Below are 22995 nucleotides of genomic sequence, written 5' to 3' on the forward strand. Positions count from 1 at the left end.
ATACCAGAATCCCAAGAGAAAAGGGTATAAATCTTCACAGTTTGTGGAAAGGAAAAAACTTGGCTCCCTGTCACTAGAGCAACTAAAGTTCAAGAGTTAAGGGCCTCGTGAGAAATCTGAGAAATGGCTGGATGCAGGCCATGAGTGGGTCATTAAACTAATTTAGTGGGTTAAAATAATCAAATGAAATAGAAATGTTAGAGGTGATCACATGAAGTAAGGGTAATTACTATTTCATGAACCATACATATGGGTGTCCATGTATATGTATATAGATTTGAGTGTGTTCATGTGTTTGCATACAAGTATATGCCAAATATCAATAGAAAGTATCTTTTACTGTGGGTCATGGTCAAAAGTTTGAAAACTGTTACGCCATAAGAAGCTAGATATTAAAAAAAAGTAGAACTATTAAAATTATACATTGATCAACTGATTCTCGATTCTATAAATAGGTATTAGAAGGTGTCACCCAAACTTTAAATGTTCCTTTAGAGATTCTTTCTCTCATGTGAGAATTGGAAAGGGTTGGCAGAAAATTCCCATCTTAAATGGCTTAAAATAGATGTCTTAAGTGAAACTTATCCTCAGACCTTGTATCTCCATACTGTGACACAACTTTAAGAGTGCTTACATGAAGGTCATCCTGCCTCAGCAAACAGGAAACTTAGCACTATTTTTTTTGGGGGGGGGGGGGTGGGCGGTGGGCGGTAAAGGGTCTCAGTCTGTCACCAAGGCTGCAGTGCAGTGGCACAATCTCGACTCACTGTAACCTCCAGCTCCTGGGTTAAAGCGATTCTCCCACCTCAGCCTCCCGAGTAGCTGGGACTACAGATGTGTGCTGCCATGCCTGGCTAATTTTTGTACTTTTTGGTAGAGATGGGGTTTCACCATGTTGGCCAGGCTGAATTAGCATTATTTTATACACGCACGTGCAATAATGCAATAAACAACTAAACATGGGACTGGGACTATAAAAAATAATAGCCTAGGCCAGGTGTGGTGGCTTACAACTGCCACACTTGTAATCCCAGCAGTCTGGGGGGCTGAGGCGGGCAGATAGCTTGAGCTCAGAAATTCAAGACCAGGCTGGGCAACATGGTGAAACTTCGTTTCTACAAAAAAATATAAAAATTAGCTGGGCATGGTGGCGCACACCTGTAGTCCCAGTTACTCAGGAGGCTGAGGTGGGAGGATCACTTGGGCATGGAAGGTGGAGGTTGCAGTAAGCTGAGATGGAGATCGCACCACTGCACTCTAACCTGGGTGACAGAGTGACACCCGGTCTCAAAAAAAAGAAAAAAAAAGCCAAATCTTCCTATAGCAATGCTAAATCGCAGCTTTTCTCATAACTTTTTCAATAACTAGATGGTTAATATCCTCCAGTATGTTAACTGACTCAGCCAGCCAGGGCAACATTTTATTACCCAGCTAGGATTGCTGTGTTACCATCTTACTCAAGAGTAAATGACTGTACAGGGGTTTTAGTAAAGTAACTTTTATGGTACAAACAGATGACCAATGGATTGGCAACCTCAGGACCTCATCATCCTTCAACTCGCCCACGTTTGGTAGTGCAGAACTCTATAGCTTCAACAAAATACTTAAACAGTTTTAAAAAGATTTGAGCTGACCCAAAGAAGGTATCTGAAAGCATTTGTGATCTCACTTTAAGTTTTCCTAAAACTCATCTCTGTACAGATGAGCAGTGATCTTTCATTTGAGAAAAAATAAAATCCAGACTCTTGTGTTGCCATTAAAAAAAAAAAAAAAGGCCTGTGCTAATTACAAACAGGCGAGGTAAAATATACGGATTCCCTCTCAATCAACAATATTGGATTCTTATATTTCTTATATTCCACCAGAAGTTTCTACTACCAAAGCTTGATGACAGAAGAGAGCAAAGCGATCATTTAAAAGACATACTGCTTATTGATCCTCTAGTTTCCAGTACTGAGTTGGTTTTTAGAAAGCTGCATACCTGTACTCTGTTATCTTATCCTTATTGAGAAATCTTCAACCATTATGCACTTGGATATTATGGACAGTTTATATAAAGGCCTCCCATCTGGTATGCTGTGGTCACAAAATATTATGTTGATCCCCTCAGCCCTTAGGGTTGGCCACCTTTTTAAATGAAAATATCTTCTTCGGCTAGGCGCAGTGGCTCACGCCTGTAATCTCAGCACTTTGGGAGGCTGAGGCAGGCAGATCACGAGGAGAGGAGATCGAGACCATCCTGGCCAAAATGGTGAAACACCGTCTATACTAAAAATACAAAAATTAGCTGAGTGTGGTGGCGTGTTCCTGTAATCCCAGCTACTCAGGAGGCAGAGACGGGAGAATCGCTTGAACCCGGGAGGTGGAGGTTGCAGTGAGCCAAGATCGTGCCACTGCACTCCAGCCTGGTGACAGAGCAAGACTCCATCTCAAAAAACAAAAGAAAATATCTTCTTCTGTTTGTGCTATGATGTAAAAAACTTATAAAGTTCTGGTTTACTAAATAAACAGCCATATGAATAACATCTCCTTATCTTCTAAAAATCGGCTAGTAAAGACCCCAGTCACTACTCAATGTTATTCAACGTTCCTTAAAATCTGAGCTGAAAAAAATCTAAGTGTTCAGCACTGACAAGGACTTTTCTCTCTATTATACTGGTATTCTGTTAGATCATGAATATGAATCAACTCTTGTGTTTCTTTGTAAAGTGATTTCTCCGCTCAGTACTAAATTTTTTGCTCAACTGCATTAGGCTAAGTTACCTATTACATTTATAGTCATTCTCTGCACTTCATCATTGAACTAGATTCTTCTGTTTTTTTTTTGTTTGTTTGTTTGTTTTGAGACAGAGTCTCACTCTGTCGCCAGGCTGGGGTGCACTGGCGTGATCTCGGCTCACTGCAACCTCTGACTCCCTGGTTCAAGCGATTCTCCTGCCTCAGCCTCCCCAGTAGCTGGAACTACAGGTGTGCACCACCATGCCCAGCTAATTTTTGTATTTTTAGTGGAGACAGAGTTTCACCATGTTGGCCAGGATGGTCTTGATCTCCTGACCTCAGATGATCCACCCGCCTCGGCCTCCCAGAGTGCTGGGATTATAGGCATGAGCCACCGTGCTCAGCCATGAACTTGATTCTTTTAATACTTCATTCAATAGTTTTATCATATCCATATCTTGGAATGTAACTTATGACCTGTTAGAAGCAGACTGGGTTAAAAATGATAAATGAACAAATGAACATTTCAGAAAAACTTGTCTATATAATTATGAATTGCCTAGTATTACATTTCTATAAGAATCGGAAGCTAAAAATAAAAAAAAAAATTCTCACCAAGAAAAGCATAATTTACCAGCTTAATCTTGTGAACTGTGACTAAGAAAATATACATACCCTCTAATTTATTAGTCATTACATAAATATCTATATGGGTTTCTGATTTGAATACTTTCTAAGATGAATCATGAAATTGCCATTGTTGTAGATCAAAAATGGTTGAATATTGGCAATTTTATGAAGTTCAACCTGCACAGAAAGGATTTATTTGCCTGGAGGATATGAATGTATGAACAAAGAATTCGGTCTTACCTGAACGATCTCAGCATCCGATAGGACTTTCCTAAATCAGATACTCGTCTACAGAATGGACCCACAGCCAACTCCATCTGAAATATTAAAATATACTCCATTGTTGTAATGTCTGAATCATTAGGGGAATTTGGGAAAGACCCGGATCACAGAAAGTTGTAGCTTGCAGTAAACTTAATTTTATCTGGACCGTAAGGCAAGTTGTGATGGCCAACTAAATTTATTAAAAGGTAAGCACTTACATAATTTTTGCATTTATTTACTAAGAGGGCCCAAGATGAGACAATTCCTTCATGAAAATAAAAAAAACCATTTTTTGTTATATAAAAGGAAAAAGTTTATATCATTTATCCATTGAAAAATAAGGAAAAGGAAAATTTTCAAGACTGCATGCCTATACTTTAGGCATTACAAGTCTTTTTACATTCAATATAAATGATGACAATTTTTATCAGTCAGTGTGGCTCAAGTAATTAAAAGGACTAACTCTGGAGCTTTTAGTAGCACATCTATATCAGCATTCCAAATGCTGATACTAGTTACTAGTTTGTGACCCTGGACAAGTTACTTCACCTCTTTAAGTCTCAGGTCTCTCATCTATAAAATGGAGATAATAATACCTACTTAATAGAATAATGCAAGTTAAAAGATAATCCCACAAAGCTTTATGTGCACAGCATATAAGAAGTGCTGTTGTCAGCAATTATTATCAGTGTTTAAAAATTTTTCTCTTTTAAATTATTAATAAATTAATATGCTACCTAACTCAAGAATTTAGCAAATCTTGGTTTCACTTCTTTTTATTTTCCTCCTTTGACTGGAAATTCTACTTGTCATTAATTAGGTTACCTGTTCTTTTCTACCAAGTGCATATGCAAACTTTTTGCATATGTGCTACTCGGGTGACAGACTGCTTCTCCACTCTTGCTATAAATAGCACCCTGGTAAAGAATGGTTTAGAAAATGGTTGAGAATAGGCTGCTCCCTAATAGTACAGCACCTTTCTTCAAGAAGCACATATGATGTAAGGCTTCTGTCCTGCTGGCCACCCTTACAAAAAATTGCTTAAAATCTCCTTGCCATGGGTACACTATAGAGACCCAATCGATCACTCATTTGAGAAACATTTTGACTGCCTTAGTGCTAGGTACTGAGCTAGATATGAGGATAAGATGATTAGATGATTAGACTATCTTGCCTTCACTAAATTCTCAAATTTAATGAAGAAGGGGATATTTATTTATTAAAACAATATGATTATCAACAAAATCAAAAGTATTTGTGTATATGTCCACATATAAACATATATAAACATACATACATACACACATAATGATTCTTATTAAGCAAAATGATAAGGGCTATGTCAAACTTATGACCTCAGTGTCAAGAGAGAGTTGGAGAAGCTTCCTTGGGATGGTCTTGAGGATGAACAGTAACCAGGTTAATTTCTCTCGTAACATATTAAAGACATGGATTGCATACTGTATGTCCTAGAAGGAAACCTTATATGGCTGGGAAACTATAAAATGAAGAATCATAAATAAATATAAAGATAAAAATGTAAGGAAGAAAAAGGATTCTTGCCAACAATGCAAAACAGAACAGCTGTGAGCCAGTGTGCCCAACTCAAAAGATAGTAGGTGATAGGCTGTTCTTTGGAACCTGTTTCATTTATTCACTGGGTAGGAATTTCTGTTTTCTTTCCATATGTGTCACTTACTTTACACTGAGCACAAAGGAAAAATGTGATTATCATTGTATCTTTGATATAATTCCATTCAAATACCTCTCTCTATATAATGGTTTTTTACATACTGAAATTATATATTTTTCATGAAGTGTTTTTGTCAATTTCTCAACTACTCTAGTGGAATCACTGTCTTCAAAGACAACCTTTGCCTTAGCACTTGAGCAGGACCAAATGTTAAAACAAATAAATGGCTAGGAAAAAGTTACGATATGAGAAAATATGACCTCAAATGGCTGGAAAATGTATGATTATGCAAAAGATTTCTATGCTGCAGGACAATTTCAAAATGTTTAATGTTTAAAATAAAATTTTTTTATCCATAAAGGACCTCCAGGATATTGTAAATCATTTTCTTCTTCCAGAATTCCATTGAACAATAAAGGCCATGTTTTAAAGGGCAAGAGTGTTGTGGTAAGAGGAGGTGACTCTGCCATTAGCAGTGGATACAAAAGTGGCATGTGCAACTGCTTCTCTCCAGCCCCCGTTTGGAGAGAATGAGCGGTCAGCTGCAGGCACGGTGAACTAATTACATAGCTGTTCCTTCCCTACCACAGACATTTGGTTAACCACAGGACTTCTTTGGATACTCCTAGGGCACTCCTGCCCTGACATTGTTCAGGAGAAGAAAAGGCAATAGGAATTAGAACAAAAATTAGAATTTTGATTGTCTTGTTTTCTTTTCTAAATTAATATTTTTAGGCACAAAGTGAAATAGACATAAATGTATGCTTAAAGGGCACCAGAAGACCTATAAATAGAAATTGCTAGAAGTACCACTAAATAATTTAATACCAACTTCAATAGCCACTCTTTGCTTCAGTTAAGAAAATAAACTGAGGGGTGGAGGGGGAGTATGTGCTTCAGAGGACACTGTGGGCAAGATCCCAAAGAGATTCAGAATCAGCAGAACCCCAGTGTCGTGGACAGGCTTAGTGATTTCAGAACTGCTGTGTGATCAGTGTAGGCACTGAGACCATGTGGTCACAGTGGGGAATTAATTACCTGTAGGAAACCACCTCATGCCCATGACCTGGATTCCTAAGGGGGCTGGATGTCAGGTACTTCCTTCACCATGATCCCTCCAGATGGCACCCTGCAACTACTTTCTCTTCCCTGCACTGGTGCCAGTGAGGAGAAGTTAGGATTCTTAAAGAAATCCTGAAAATACGTCATTATCTGTCTTTGCAATTGGACTTTACGGCAAATAACTAGTATTCCCAAACCTGGTCTATAGGTCCCTTCTTGAGCTCTTTTTGTTATTTATGCTAGAATGGCAGGCACTTTTATCACAAGAACAGTTTTTAAACCCATGGAGTATTTGTGTATTTTTGATTTCAGTGACCTCAATGGCTTTGTTTAATTTTGAATATGAATTGATAGAACTTTCAATAATAAGGCAGTTGAAAAGCCCTCTAGTCCCCAGTTGATGCCTGTCATGAATATAAATGTTAGAGTAATGCTATTAAAATGTTTTGACTGACCCCCGAAAAACACTTTCAACCAAATGTGATGCTAAAAGCTGAGGTACAACACATAATTGCAATTGTGGCAAGAAACCAAACCAAACGAAATAAAACCTTGAAATTTTAATTTTAATTTAAAAAGTGGGTGGGGGAGACCATGACATAACAGTAGAACAATATTTGCCAAAGATAATGATCACAGATATGATTAATTATGATAGTGCCTCCGCCCGTCTTTTCTGAACCCATGATCCACAGGACTGGAGCCATCCCCAAGGTGAGTGTCAGGATGTTTTGAAACTGGGACACACTGTACAGGGGTGAACAAAGGAATCTGCTTTTCAATACCACACTGCCTGCTGCAACCAAATGTCACTGCAGGGCTTAACAGTGAGTAAATGCTGTGTGTGTAAATGCTTCTTCTATGTTTAAAAAACAGGAAACAGAGGCTTTTGAGCATAAGTTAGTAATAATGACTGATGAGTTTAATTTACCTTAAGGGAAGGGACCCAGAAAAGTTTGGCTTATTAGACAACATGTCTTAAGAAAAAAGGATGCCAAATAACATTTTGAATAATGCAGTTTTTTGAAAGGTGGAAGCTCACCCCTGCCTCTGGATGCTATGCATTTTGAGCAGGTGTTAGCGGCAGTAGCAAGGGTTAAAGGACAATACTTTCTATCTTTCAGGACCCATAAGGGAACATATTAAAATAAAAAACAAAAACAAGCCTCTCTCCTACAGCACTCTCGTTTTGGCCATCTCCTGCTCGGCTGCCACTCTAATTGGACTTGAAGTGCTGCCTCCAGGAAAGTGACTCAAGAACCAGCTGGAGCAGAATGCAAATAAGCTGGTAGGGGAGAGAGCCCAGGGAAAGAAGATGAAACAAAAAGAAAAACAAAATTAAGGAGGAAAGGGGAAGAGGAGAACAGAGACCATCTGAGTATAGTTTACACTTTTTTTTTTTAAACAAATAAGAGGAGGTTCTAGTACATCATCAGGTTTTTAATAAGCAATCTGGAACCCCAGTAACGACAAATAAGACACTATTTACAAATAACTTTCTTTAAGCCAAGTGTACCTGTAAAACAAAGTTAAATGTACGGGTGCCTAAGAATGAAGTTCATAAAATGTAAAAGGTAAAAAGAGCCATATTAATGGTAACATTTAATCTCTGTTTTTATGCTGCGGCTACTACAAGCATATTTTCCAAATGAAGGCGCATTTCTATGGTCTAATGGTCCCAGGAATATTATTTGGAGTTGAAAATGACTAACTGCTGCATCAGTCAATTTGCAATGAAACAGGCTCTTGAAAGTTTAGGTTTGTGTTACCTGTTCCTTTTTTGAAAATGTATCAAGTCTGAGGGGGCACCTGACAACCACTGACTTGATACAGTCTGTCCAGGTCCTTTCCTCCATGTAGAAATAATGAAGCAAGACACACACCCGGATACACACAAGAATAAATATTGACATTAACATTTATCTTTATAAGTGGGGAGGATCTGGCAAATTGCTATGAAGAATTCATTTCAGTAACTATTTGGACTAGTAAAGCTAACAGCTTTGAAAGGCTTAAAAATGATTTTACCCAGCCAGGTGTGGTGGCTCACGCCTGTAATCCCAACACTTTGGGAGGCCAAGGCGGGTGGATCACAAGGTCAGGAGTTTGAGACCAGCTTGGCCAATATGGTTAAACCCTGTCTGTACTAAAAATACAAAAATTATCCGGGCGTGGTGGCGCGTGCCTGTAGTTCCAGCTACTCGGGAGGCTGAGGCAGAGGAATCACTTGAACCCGGGAGGCGGAGGTTGCAGTGAGCTGAGATTGTGCCACTGCACTCCAACCTGGGCGACAGAGCAAGACTCTGTCTCAAAAAAAAAAAAAAAAGATTTTACCCTTGGTATGCTATACAAAAATAACAATCATCTTTGTTTCTGACTCTTTTAATGAAAGCATGTTTGGGGGTTTCCTTCATTGCCTACTGAAAGGCTTTAAAAAATCTGTCTAAAGGACAAAGAAAATGCTTTCTATAAGAGCTGATAATGTTTTGCTATTTTAATGTCATTCTATCTCTCACACACATCAGATAGCTTGAAATGATTTCAAGGCTAGCCACAGAGAAGAACTGTACTCTACCTGATAGAGAGAGAACAAATAATCAGACTCTATGTCTACCTGGCCCACTGTGCATTTAAAGGAATGGGAACACTGCCTTGGAATGGTGACATGGCAACAAGCGGTCTCTTTTCACTGTTTGAAATATGATTTCATTGCCTACATTATTGGTCAGCAAGGTTTGACCTATTGGGACAGTAAAATAGTGAGAAAATCCCATATGAAATAAAAATGGGAAGTGCTGCTTTCCTGTGGAATGAGCTATTTCACCTTAACCTTGAAATACCAAAGAGAGGGATAATTATTTTGTTAAATACAAAGAAAAATATATCTGGTATAAAGGTATCTTTAAACTCTCCCTTTTTTTTTAACTATTTATGCTTAAGTGGGCTTACTTTTCTTTGTGCTGCAACTCTTTAAAAACACTGATGAAAACACATTCTTTCATTTAATAGATGATATTGAGGCCAAAACATTTTTTCTTTTGTAGTAATTCATCAATGTACCTGTGCAAAATCAGCAGCAAGTCGCATTTTCCCACCTTCACCAAGAGGTCTTATGAGACTGGCATGGCGGATAAAAAGTTCAACAGCTCTTTGGGCAATAGCCTCAGTGTTGTCAAAGACAAAATCCAAGCATTCAAAGTGTTTAAAATAGTCACTCATAACTCTGGCAATGAAACCTTGTAGCTCCTTCATGTACAGAGAACAAGGAACATCAGGTTTTCCTGAGCTGGATAATGACCTGTAAAAGAAAAAGCAGCCCTTTTCAGCACCGCTGCACTAAATCACACTCTTTGATTTTGTACCCCTCTCCCCACCAATGCTGCTATTTCAATCCTTTGTAATGTTTTCCCTTAATGGTATAAAAGACATTAATTACTTTTTGATAAGCGTTAGCAGAAAACAATGTTTAAAAATTACATTTCAAAAAGTGGTTCAGATGCCGGGAGGATTACTGAAGGAATTTTAGAATCCATTTACCTAAAGATTATTAAGAATGAAATAGACAACCATCTGTCTTGGATGAATCATACAAGTGCTACTCTCTGGCCTCTCAAGGTCCCTCCCAGCCTCTCAACTCTCCATCCACTCACATGTTTTGCCTGCTAACTGAATGCATCAATAATGGATCCTGAAATAGCATTTTATACTTTGCAATGGCAGAAAATGCTGCTTTCCCTATACAAATTCTTGGCAAAGATCTCTCTGCTCTTGTGCTATTTAATCAGATCAGTCCAACAGAATTCTGACTGTGGAAATGGTTATGTAACGGTACACATGGCATGCAATTTTTTCCTCTAGATGATGAGGTTTGGAAAGGCTTTAATTTGGATCAACAAATGATACCAGCTGATGCTCCATGAAATACTATTTATAATTTATAAATGTTTATAATTGCTCTTTAAAGAATATATTAAAAGAATGTGAAATATTTATAGGAAAGAGATATACCAAAACTAGCTAACACCTGATATTTTCTAATAAATGAGATCACTGGCTACATCATGCTGAATCTTTTTCAAAAAGCAAGTTAAGTATTTCCATATTCTAAGAATGACGTAGAGAAATTGGTGATGGTCTATAGAAGAACAACAGATATGACTAAAATGCTTAGAGCAAGAGAATGAGTTGAACTTAATTATCTTCAAATACAGCAGTGGTTACTATAAATAGGATGCTAACCAGAGGTCCGTCACTTTCAGAAGCAGATAGAGATAGAAGAAGTAGGCCTATGTTCAAGCAGGAAGGGATTTCATACAGGTATAAGACTGTGCCAACAACAGCAAGGCTGCTGAAGGGTGTATGGTGGAACATTATTGTTTGCAGTATCATCACATGGTGGAGTGGCGCTTGGGTACAGGGGAGCCTTAGTAAATGATGGCCATCTTCATGTGGGGTTTGGTTTTGCCAGATTCAGACAACTGCATAGCCTAGCTTTACTCTAGGTTTGTCACTCCACAAGGCCAGGCTGCAAAAACAAACAAATAAAAGAAGCCTCCCTATCCGAAAATGGTGCCAATCTATTTCATTTTTTTAATGTTTATTTTTGATGAATTATAATAATATATAATAAGGGGATACACAGTAATGTTATATGTATACAGTGTGGAATGACTGAATCAAGGTAATCATACTCATCACCTTAAATACTTATCATTTATTCCTCCTAACTGCAACTTTGTACCCTTTGACCAACATCTCTCTATTCCCTCCACCCCATAGCTGCTAACTGCCATTCTACTCTCTGTTTCTATGCATTCGGTTGTTTTAGACAACAGATATGTGAGGTCATGTGGTATTTGTCTTTCGGTGTCTGGCTTACTTCACTTAGCATAATGTTCTGTAGGTTCATCTATTTGTTGCAATTAACAGAATTCCTGTCTTTCTGAAGGCTGGATGGTATTCCATTGTGTATGTATACCACATTTTCTTTATCCATTTATCAATCTAAATGTTGGTGGACATTTAGATTGATTCCATAACTTGGCCATTGTAAGTAATGCTGCAATGAACATGGAAGTGCGTATATCTTTTTGACATACTGATTTCAAGTTCTCAGGTTATGTATCCAGAAGTGGGACTGCTGGATCATGTGGTAGTTCTGTTTTTAGTTTTTTGAGAAACGTCCTTACAGTTTTCCATAATGGCTGCCTAATTTACATTCCAACCACAGTATACAAGGGTTCCCTTTTCTGTACATCGTCTTTCGCACTCGGTATCTTTCATCTTTTTGATAAGTCAATTCTGACAGGTGTGAGGTGAAATCTCATTGTGGTTTTAATTTGCATTCCCCTGATGATTAGTGATGTTGAATGTTTTTTCACATATCTGTTGGCCATTTGTATGTCTTCTTTTGAGAAATGTCTGTTCAGGTCCTTTGCCTATGTTTAAATCAGGTTGTTTTCTTGTTATTGATTTGAGTTCCTTATATATTTTGGACTTTAATCCCCGTATCAGATGTATGGCTTGTAAGTATTTTCCCCAACCCATAGGTTGTCACTCCACTTGTTTTCTTTGCTGTTCAGAAGCTTTTTAGATAAATGTAATCACATTTGTCTATTTTTGCTTTGTAGTCTGAGTTCTTGGGATCAAATCCAAAAAATTATTGCTCAGATTTTCCTGTTTTCTTAAATTTGTTTTAGTTTCAGGTGTTACATTTAAGTTTTTAATCTATTTTCATTTGATTTTCACATATGGTATGAGATAAGGGTCCAATTTCATTCTTCTGCATCTGGATATCCATTTTTACTAATACATATTTATTATTGAAGGAACTGTCCTTATTCCATTGAGTGTTCCTGGCACCTCTGTCGAAAATCAATTGACTGTAAATGTGTGAGCTCATTTCTGGGCTCTCTGTTCTGTTTCATTGGTCAATGCCAGTGCACCATGCCATTTTAATCATCATGTAGCTCTGTAATATAGTTCAAAATTAGGTAGTGTGATACCTCTAGCTTTATTTTTGCTCAAGATTGCCTTGGCTATTCAGAGTTTTTGGTAGTTCCATATGAATTTTAGGATTATTTTTTTCTATTTCTGTGAAAAATGACATTGGAATTTTGGTAGAGATTGCATTAAATCTGAAGGCTGGTTTGGGTAGTATGGACCTTTTAACAATATTCTTTCAATTCATGAACACAGAATATGTTTCCATTTATTTGTGTTTTTGTTGATTTCTTTCATTGATGTTTTATAGTTTTCAGTGTATAGATATTTTACTTGTTTAAACAAAATGCATTTTGTTTCCATTTTCATTTGTCCCAAGATATTTTTGATTTCTCCTTTGATCCACTGGTTGTTCAGGAGCATGTTGTTTAAGTTCCACATATTTGTGAAATTTCGAAGATTTCTCCTATTATTGATGTCTAGTTTCATACCATTGTCATTAGAAAAGATACTTGATTTCAGCTCTCTTTAATTTGTTCAGACTTGGTTTGTGGCCAAATATATATAAATAGAAGAATTAAACATACACATAACCAAGAAGTGAATGTTAATCTTCATGCCATTAACCTTTTGTGTGAGTGCTCTCCCTTCCACAAAGGGGCTCATCTATCACTTCAATAATGTAGAGTTCTTCTTTCACTGCCTTCCCTTCCCTACTCAAAACTGTAATCAGATATGAGTCACTTTACATTGACTGCAACAATTTTAATCAATGTTCTATGTCAATCAGATATTTACATTTTAATTTTTGTCTAATTTGGAAAGAAACACATCAGTCTTTTAAAATAAATTTCAAATATCAAGAAACCATGTTGATGATTACTCTTTACTTATTTATTTATTTATTTATTTATTTATTTATTTGAGACAGAATCTCACTCTGTCACTCAGGCCGGATGGAGTGCAGTGGCTCGATCTTGGCTCACTGCAACCTCTGCCTCCAGGGTTCAAGAGATTCTCCTGACTCAGCCTCCCCAGTAGCTTGGATTATAGCTGCCTGCCACCACGCCGGGCTAATTTTTGTATTTTTAGTAGAGACAGGGTTTCACCATGTTGGCCAGGCTGGTCTCAAACTCCTGACCTCAAGTGATCTGCCTGCCTCGGCCTCCGAAAGTGCTGGGATTACAGGCGTGAGCCACCATGCCCAGCCCATGATTACTCTTTAAATAGCAGGGGAGTCTGTAACCCTACCACATGTAAGTTAGACTTGAAGGTAAACTTTATTCCTTTTACTTAGGAATAGGTGTGAAGGGCTTGAAGGGTCAGGTTTTCACTATTGTTTTTCTAATTGTTACCCCTGGGGGCTGGCCCTAAAATAAAGGCAATTACTGCTTCTTGACTAATCCAACTCCACCTCATATTTCACATAAGCCATATATATATGAAATGACATGACATTACAGAATTACTAATCACAAGATTCTACAAAGTAGGAAAATTACTGCCATGGGGGCAATACTTTAAATAAAAGCAGCAGTGCTCCATATGCCTGTACTGCTATATATGAATAACTTTCACTGGAATCTCAACTGACTGTTGTATACACTGAGCTGAAATGGAGTCACCAAAGCAACTGGGAAAAAAAATAAGGACAATGTTAGGCACCTTAAAATAATGCTTCATACTCATGGCAACCTATCAGTTGAAGAAACAGTTTGGCTCACTAGTATTTAAGCAAATTAGTAAAAACACATCTATTTGGGAACTAACTTTCAGCTGTTAATGTCTAATGTGTTATCTATAGGCACTAGTTGCAGCTCACCAATTAAATTAAAAGTATGTGACCACTGTTATTATAGAATAAGCCTTCAAAAATCAGCTTGTTTTGGCTCCCTTCTGAGAGGCATTCATGATTGATCTAACTGGGACACTTCAGATCACTTTTGAACAAAAACCATTTCCTCTCAAATATTGGTAATCAGCAGTTATATAATCCTATGTTATACTGAGTTCCAAATATAGTTTTTTTTTTTTGGTAGAATTCACTTTACCCTTCTGTGCTTCATATATATATCTATATCTATCTATCTATCTATCTATATTTATTTTTTATTTATTATTATTATTTTTTATACACAGTCTCACTCTATCGCCCAGGCTGGAGTGCAGTGGCGCGATCTGGGCTCACTGCAAGCTCCGCCTCCGGGGTTCACGCCTTCTCCCGCCTCAGCCTCCCGAGTAGCTGGGACTACAGGCGCCCGCCATCACGCCTGGCTAATTTTTTTATACTTTTAGTAGAGACGGGGTTTCACCGTGTTAGCCAGGATGGTCTCGATCTCCTGACGTCGTGATCCGCCAACCTCGGCCTCCCAAAGTGTTGGGATTACAGGCGTGAGCCACCGCGCCTGGCCTTTTTTTTTTTTTTTTTCTGGAGTGCAGTGGCGCGATCTGGGCTCACTGCAAGCTCCGCCTCCTGGGTTCACGCCTTCCGCCTCAGCCTCCCGAGTAGCTGGGACTACAGGCGCCCGCCACCACGCCCGGCTAATTTTTTTTTTTGTATTTTTGGTAGAGACGGGGTTTCACCGTGTTAGCCAGGATGGTCTGGATCTCCTGACCTCGTGATCCGCCCGTCTCGGCCTCCCAAAGTGCTGGGATTACAGGCGTGAGCCACCGCGCCCAGCCTGTGCTTCATATATTTTTTAAAATAGAGACTGATCTTTCCTTTTTTTGAAACAGGGTCTTACTTTGTCATCTATCCTGGAGTGCAATGGCATGATTACGGCTCACTGCAGCCTCAATTCCTTCAGGCTGAAACCATCCCCTTGCCTTAGCTCCCCAAATAGCTGGAACTACCGATGCACACCACCACACCCAGCTAATTTTTGTATTTTTTGTAGAGACAGGGTTTCACCATGTTGCCTAGGCTGGTCCCGAATTCCTGAGCTCAAGCAGTCTGCCCGCCTCAGCCTCTCAAAGTGCTGGAATTACAGGCATAAGCCACTGTGCCCAGCCTAAATTGATCTTTTGACATTTCCCACATTTCCCATGTGGGAGAGGTCAATATGGCCAATTAGAAGCAGCTAGTGTGCAGGGCTCTCATGGAGAGGAACAGACCCCTTCAACTGAAACATCCAGGTACTCAGGGACTAATCAAGGAAACAACCTGACCGACAGAAATGAAGAAAAGCAAAACAGGACAACGCCTCACCCGGGAGCAACACAGAGCCAGGGGAACCCCCACTGCCCAGAAAAGTGCCTTCACTGGTGGTAACTCCAAGCACTGGAAAATCCGAGTCTACTAGGGACTGGAATGGGCCCCAAGCATACTGCAGCAGCCCTACGGCAAAGTGGCCAGACTGTTACATGGGTACCTGTTCCCATATCTCTTCACCAGGCAGGCCTGGGCCTCCAGCCATCCCCAGCCAGAGGTATCAAGCCAGTAGCAACTCAGCAACTCCAAGGGCAGAGCCTCCAGTGGCAGCTGAGAGCCTCTTTGCCACTGCCCCTGCAATGGAACTGCCCTTATCACCCTTGGATTAATGAAGGAGCAAAGACCCTAAGTACCTTATCCACACCTCCAACAAGCTGCAGTCAACCCAAGGAGAGGAAACCAGTCTGTCTCCCACAGGTCCCCCTGCCCCTTACCCCACTGCTTGTCACCAGGAGAACTCCTTGCTAGGCCCACAGCTTAGACCCTCCCCCACTGGGCTGATTGCAGTGAGTGAGTGCTAACATGCATCTGTCTGGGGTGGAGCCCCCAGGAGACAAGCAAACGACCCTTGGCCACAGCCACTACTAAGATCCCTTCCTCTGCTGCCTCTGATTTGGGGAAGGAACACTGAGATCACCCTAGAAACCCATCTCATATGTAATGACACTCACAGGCTCAAAATAAAGGGATGGAGGAAAATATACCAAGCAAATGAAAAACAGAAAAAAGCAGAGGCTGCAGTCCTAATTTCAGACAAAACAAATTTCAAACCAACAAACATCAAAAAAGACAAATAAGGACACTACATAACGGTAAGGGTTCAATTCAACAAGAAGATTTAACAATCTTATATATATATGGACCCAACACAGGAACACCCAGATTCCTAAAGCAAATTCTTAGAGACCTTCAAAGAAGTCTCGGCCTGGGGCGGTGGCTCACGCCTGTAGTCCCAGCACCTTGGGAGGCCGAGACAGGTGGATCACAAGATCAGGAGATCGAGACCCTCCTCGCTAACACGGTGAAACCCCGTATCTACTAAACATACAAAAAATTAGCCGGGTGCGGTGGTGGGTGCCTGTAGTCCCAGCTACTCAGGAGGCTGAGGCAGGAGAATGGTTTGAACCCAGGAGGTAGACTTGCAGTGAGCCGAGATCACACCACTGCACTCCAGCCTAAGGGACAGAGCGAGACTCCGTCTCAAAAAAAAAAAAAAAAAAAAAAAATCTCAAAGACCTTCAAAGACTCCCACATAATAATGGTGGGAGACTTCAGCACTCCACTGACAGTATTAGATAGATCATCAAGGCAGAAAATTAACAAAGACATTCAGGACCTAAATGCAACATTGGACCAAATGCAACTGATAGACCTTTACAGAACTCTCCATCCCAAAACAACAGAATACACATTCTTCTCATCACATGTCACATACACTAATATTGACCTCATAATTGGACATAAAACAATCCTCAACAAATGTAAAAGAACATCAATCATACCAAACACACTCTCAGACCACAATACAATAAAAACAGAAGTCAAGACTATGAAAATTGCTCAAAACCATGCAATCACATGGAAATTAAACAACTTGCTCCTGAATGACTTTTGGGTAAATACATGAAATTAAGGCAGAAGTCAAGAAGTTCTTTGGGCTGGACGTGGTGGCTCATGCCTGTAATCCCAGCACTTAGGGAGGCTGAGGCAGCTGGATCCCTTGAGGTTAGGAGTTGGAGACCAGCCTGGCCAACATAGCAAAACCCTGTCTCTACTAAAAAAAATACAAAGATTAGCTGGGGTAGGGGTGGTGCGGGCCTGTAATCCCAGCTACTCAGGAGGCTGAGGCAGGAGAATCGCTTGAACCCAGGAGATGGAGGCAGCAGTGAGCCAAGATCACGCCACTGCACTCCAGCCTGGGCAACACAGCAAGACTCCGACTCAAAAAAAAAAAGTTCTTTGAAAATAACAAGAACAATGATACAACGTATCACAATCTCTGGGACAAAGCTAAGGCAGTGTTAAGAGGAAAATTCATAGCACTAAATGCTGACATCAAAAAGCCAAAAAATCTCAAATTAACAACCTAACTTTACAACTTAAAGCATTAGAAAAGCATGAACAAATCAACAAAGTTAGCAGAAGATGAGATGTAACAGAAATCAGAGCTGAACTGAGGAAAATAGAGACATGAAAACCATTCAGAAGATCAATGAATCCAGGAGTAGGCTTTTTGAAAAAAATGAATAAAATAGGCCATTAGCTAGACTAATAAAGAAGAGAGAATATCAAATAAACACAATTAGACATGAGGAAGAAAATGTTACTACTGACCCCATAGGAAAAAAAAAAATCAGAAACCTCTAAACCCAAAAAGTAGAAAACCTAGAAGAGACGGACACATTCCTGGACACATACATCCTCCCAAGACCCAGCCAGGAGGAAACTGATTCCCTGAACAGACTAATAATGAGTTCCGAGATTGAATCAGTAATGAATTGCTGACTAACTAAAAAAAGTCTGAGGCCTGATGGATTCACAGCCGAATTTTACCATATGTAAAAAGAAGAGCTAGTACCATTCCTACAGAAACTATTCCAAAAAATGGAGGAAGAGGGGCTCCTCCCCAACCCTCATTCTATGAGGCCAGCATCATCTTGATACCAAAACTTGGCAGAGACACAGCAAAAAAAGAAAACTTCAGGCCAATCGAGTAGGCTTCATCCCCGGGACACGAGATTGGTTCAACATATGCAAATCAGTAAATGTGATTAATCACATCAACAGAGCTAAAGGCAAAAACCACATGATTATCTCAATAGACCCAGAAAAGGCTTCTGATAAAATTTAACACTTCTTCATGTTAAAAATTCTCAATAAATTAGGTATCAAAGGAACATACCTCAAAATAATAAGCGCCATCCATGACAAATCCACAGCCAACATTACACTGAATGGGCCAAAGCTGGAAGCAATCCCCTTGAAAACCAGCACAAGACAAGGATGCCCTCTCTCACCACTTCTATTCAACACAGTATTGGAGGTCCTAGCCAGAGCAACCAGGCAAGAGGAAGAAATAAAGAGCATCTAAATAGGAAGAGAAGAAGTTAAGCTACCTCTGTTTGCAGACGACATGATTCTATATCTAGAAAACCCCACAGTCTTGGCCCAAAAGCTCCTTCAGCTGATAAACAACTTCAGCAAAGTTGCAGGATACAAAATCAATGCACAAAAATCACTAGCATTCCTATACATCACCAACAGCCAAACTGAAAGCCAAATCAGAGAGGCAATCCCATTCATAATTGTCAAAAAAGAATAAAACATCTAGGAATACAGGTAACCAGGGAGGTAAAAGATCTCTACAATGAGAACTACAAAACACTGCTCAAAGAAATCAGAGAAGACACAAACAAATGGAAGAACATCCCATGCTCATGGATAGGAAGAATCAGTATGATTACAATGGCTATACTGCCCAAAGCAATCTTCAGATTCAATGCTATTCCTATCAAACTACCAATGATATTCTTCACAGAACTAAAAACAAACTATTTTAAAATTCATATGGGACCAAAAAAGAGCCTGAATAGCCAAGGCAATCCTAAGCTAAAAGAACAAAGCTGGAGACATCACGTTACCTGACTTCAAACTAAACTACAAGGCTACCATAACCAAAACAGAATGGTACTGGTACAAAAACAGGCACATAGACCAATGGAACAGAATAGAAAGCCCAGAAATAAGGTCGCACATCTGTGACCATCTGATCTTCAACAATGCTGACAAAAGCAAGCAGTGGGGAAAAGATTTCCTATTCAAGAAATGGTGCTGGGCTAACTGGCTAGTCATACACAGAAGATTGAAACTGGACCCCTTCCTTACACCATACACAAAAATCAACTCAAGATGGATTAAATACTTACATGCAAAACCCAAAACTATAAAAACCCTGGAAGACAACCTAGGCAATACTATCCTGAACAAAGGAATAGGCAAAGATTTCATGACAAAGACACCAGAAGCAATCACAATAAAAGGCAAAATTGCCAAGCAGGATCTAATTAAACCTAAGAGCTTCTGCACAGCAAAAGAAATTATCAACAGCGTAAACAGACAATCTACAAAAAGGGAGAAAATATTTGCAAACTATGCATCTGACAAAGGTCTAAGATCCAGAATCCATAAGGAACTTAAACAAATTCACAAGGGAAAAACAAACAACCCCATTAAAAGGTGGGCAAAAGACATGAACAGGCACTTCTCAAAAGAAGATGAAGACATACATGCAGCCAGCAATCACATGAAAAAATGCTCAACACCACTGATCACTAGAGAAATGCAAATCAAAACCACAATGAGATACCATCTCACACCAGTCAGAATGGCTATCATTAAAAAGACAAAAAAATAAGATGCTGGTGAGGTTGCAGAGAAAAGGGAACACTTATACACTGTGGTGGGAGTGTAAATTAGTTCAACCACTGTGGAAAGCAGTATGGTGATTCCTCAAAGGGCTAAAAGCAGAACTACCATTTGACCCAGCAATCCCATTACTGGCTATATATCCAGAGGAATATAAATCATTCTACCATAAAAACATATGCATGTGCATGTTCATCGCAGCACTATTCACAATAGCAAAGACATGGAATCAACCTAAATGCCCTTCAATGACATATTGGATAAAGAAACTGTGGTACATATACACCATGGAATACTATGCAGCCATAAAAATAACAAGATCATGTATTTTGGGGAACATGGATGGAGCTGGACGCTATTATCCTCAGCAACCTATTGCAGGAACAGAAAACCAAATACTATGTGTTCTCACTTGTAAGTGGGATCTAAATAATGAGAACTTATGAACACAAAGAAGGAAACAACAGACACTGGGGTCTACTTGACAGGGGAGGGTGGGAAGAGGGAGAGGAGCAGAAATGATAACTACAGGGTTCTGGGCCTAATACCTGGGTGATGAAATAATATGTACAACAAATCTCCATGACACGTGTTTACCTATGTAACAACCCTTCACATGTGCCCCCAAACCTAATATAAAAGTTATGAAAAAATTAAAAAACTTTGTAAATGAAATAATAAGTTGAAAAAGTAGAGGACAGCGAAATAATCAATATTTTTCTATAAATAGCTAAATTCATAGACGGAAATTTCATAAAACAGATATTCTTTAAAACAACAAGAATGTAAAGAGAAACAGGACTGCTCAAAAATAATAACTATGAACTTGGGAATATAAAATACATATCTACATATTAATATTTGAGTATTTAGCTTTAATGTGGTTAAGTTTTTTAAAAATCACAGCAAGCATTTGCAAATAACTATTCTAAATGCTCCAAAGTTTTCTAATACACTGAACCAAAACCATTTTACTCTATGTTAAAAGACTTCTGTAAATATTGGATTAGGAACTATGATTATTATTCTCAGGATACCTATGACATGGATGAGCAAGACACATATGAAACAGGTTTGGAATAACACCATAGTGTTTGTGGCTAGGTGTGATGTGATCAGATTAGACTGTCACATAACCTCCGAGGAAGAAAAATCAATCTTGGAGGAGGTTGGGCCACAGCTTGCCCAGAGCCAAAGCAGGATTTGGACTAGCACAGTGGCAGAGGCAGGGCATTTTACACAAGGAATACCATGCCTATGCCAAGGGGTAACAAAGGGGCTGAAGTAGAGGGTATTTGTGAGAAGTAAGGAAAAAGACAAGCTTGGGAAAGGGAGAGGGTACAAACTACCAGAAGTCCTGAAGTACCAGGCTAAGTCCCACAGACTCATTTTATGTTTCAATAAGAGAGAAATGTATGTACATGTGATGTGATACTGTTCATAAAGAAAAAGTTTTTAAAAAGAGGAGAGAAGTGATGAAAATGAGAACTGAAAAATTTTAATCTGTGAATGGCGCTCACAATGGGTAATGAAGAGGGCTGAAAACTAACGCCATCACAAAAGGAACAAGGCCCTGGATGGCAGGGGGGCAGCTTAGGGAGTAAGCATAGAGGTGGGAATACAAAATAAAGGCAGTAAAAGTTAGTAAAAATTTGGTTAGAAGTAATTACCCAGAAAAGTCTTCTTGATGCATGGTGATGATTATGGCCTCTATAGCATCTCTCACAGAAGTGAGTAAGGGTTGCACAGCATTTTCCATAAGAGCATGAATAGCCTAAAAAAAAAAAAAAGAAAGAAAAAGAAGAGGCAAGATTAAAGAAAAACAACCCAAAGAAATTTGAGATGTGAGAAACACCGTGACTAACAGTTTTCATATTATATCAAATGCAGACTAAGTTAACAAAAGTCTGCTCCTCTCCCTAACCACTGCCGGTAATGATTTTTAAAGCTTAACATATGTGGAACATGGCACTAACAAATTTCAACACCCCCACTCTTCTTATTTTTTCCAAAAGGTTCAGTGGTTAAATAAGCCCATGAAAAAGGGAAGGCATACGCAAGAAGACAGTAGTTCCACTAATGAGGTAAAGGTCAAATGAACACATTTAAGTTTCACAAAAGAGTTAGGCAGGACCAAAAGTAATTACTTAAGAATTGGAACAACATCATATGCTTTTAACCAGAGTGAATATAATAAACAGACATTGATTCTTTTTTTTTAACTATTAGGTTCAAGGGTACATGTGCAGATTTATTATATAGGAGTTTGTTGTGTCATGGGGATTTGTAGTATAGATTATTTCATCACCCAGGCACTAAGCCTAGTACCCAATAGTTATTTTTTTCTGCTCTTTCCCCTGCACCCACCTTCTACCCGCAAGTAGGCTCCAGAACAATGTTTCTAATAGGGCACAACAGTTGGGCATTTCATGAATTAGGTTTCAGTTGAGAGTTCTACAGCAGTGATTCTCAACTGTGGGCAGTTTTGTTCCCCAGGAAACATTTGGTATTGCTTAAAGACATTTTTCATTGTCACAGTTGGGGATGGGGGTACAAGTGTGTTACTAGCATCTAGTAGGTAAAGGACAAAGATGCTGCTAAACATCTTACGGAATACAGAACAGTCCCTATAACAAAGAATTACCCAGCTCAAAATGTTGATAGTGCCATGGTTGGGAAACTGTTCAACAGGGAGGTATAAATCATCATTTACTTGATGTAAAACCCTAGGTCTTAGTTATGGGCTTTTAGTGTGAAAATAATGACTGAGGCTCAAAACACATAAAATCAAAAATGTAAATATATTATACACACTTCAAAGATAATATAATGGAGATAGATAGTTTTGGCTCATACAAATGATCAAAATCAATGAGCAAAGGTAAAATATAGGACCCTTAATCATTAAATTCCTAATCTATAACCCTTTATCTCTGGTAAAAATAAATATACAACGTACAGGATTGTATGTATGTGTGTGTGTGTGTGTGTGTGTGTGTGTGTGTGTATACATATAGTTTGCCCTCCATACAGGAGCTCAGAGTCTAGT

General features: G+C 39.0%; 1 protein-coding gene across 1 annotated transcript in view; it reads right to left on the reverse strand.

The window, feature by feature from the left end:
• Nucleotides 1–22995, reverse strand: part of COG5 (component of oligomeric golgi complex 5) — a 372787-nt gene that overhangs the window by 25274 nt on the left and 324518 nt on the right. Inside the window, exons 17-19 of the mRNA XM_019030869.3 lie at nucleotides 21617–21720; nucleotides 9428–9665; nucleotides 3589–3665 (exon numbers count right to left, since the gene is read on the reverse strand). Coding sequence (XP_018886414.1) covers nucleotides 3589–3665; nucleotides 9428–9665; nucleotides 21617–21720 — 419 coding nt within the window. The remainder of the gene's footprint in view (nucleotides 1–3588; nucleotides 3666–9427; nucleotides 9666–21616; nucleotides 21721–22995) is intronic.

This window comes from Gorilla gorilla, chromosome 6, assembly GCF_029281585.2.
Source record: "Gorilla gorilla gorilla isolate KB3781 chromosome 6, NHGRI_mGorGor1-v2.1_pri, whole genome shotgun sequence".
NCBI lineage: Eukaryota > Metazoa > Chordata > Mammalia > Primates > Hominidae > Gorilla > Gorilla gorilla.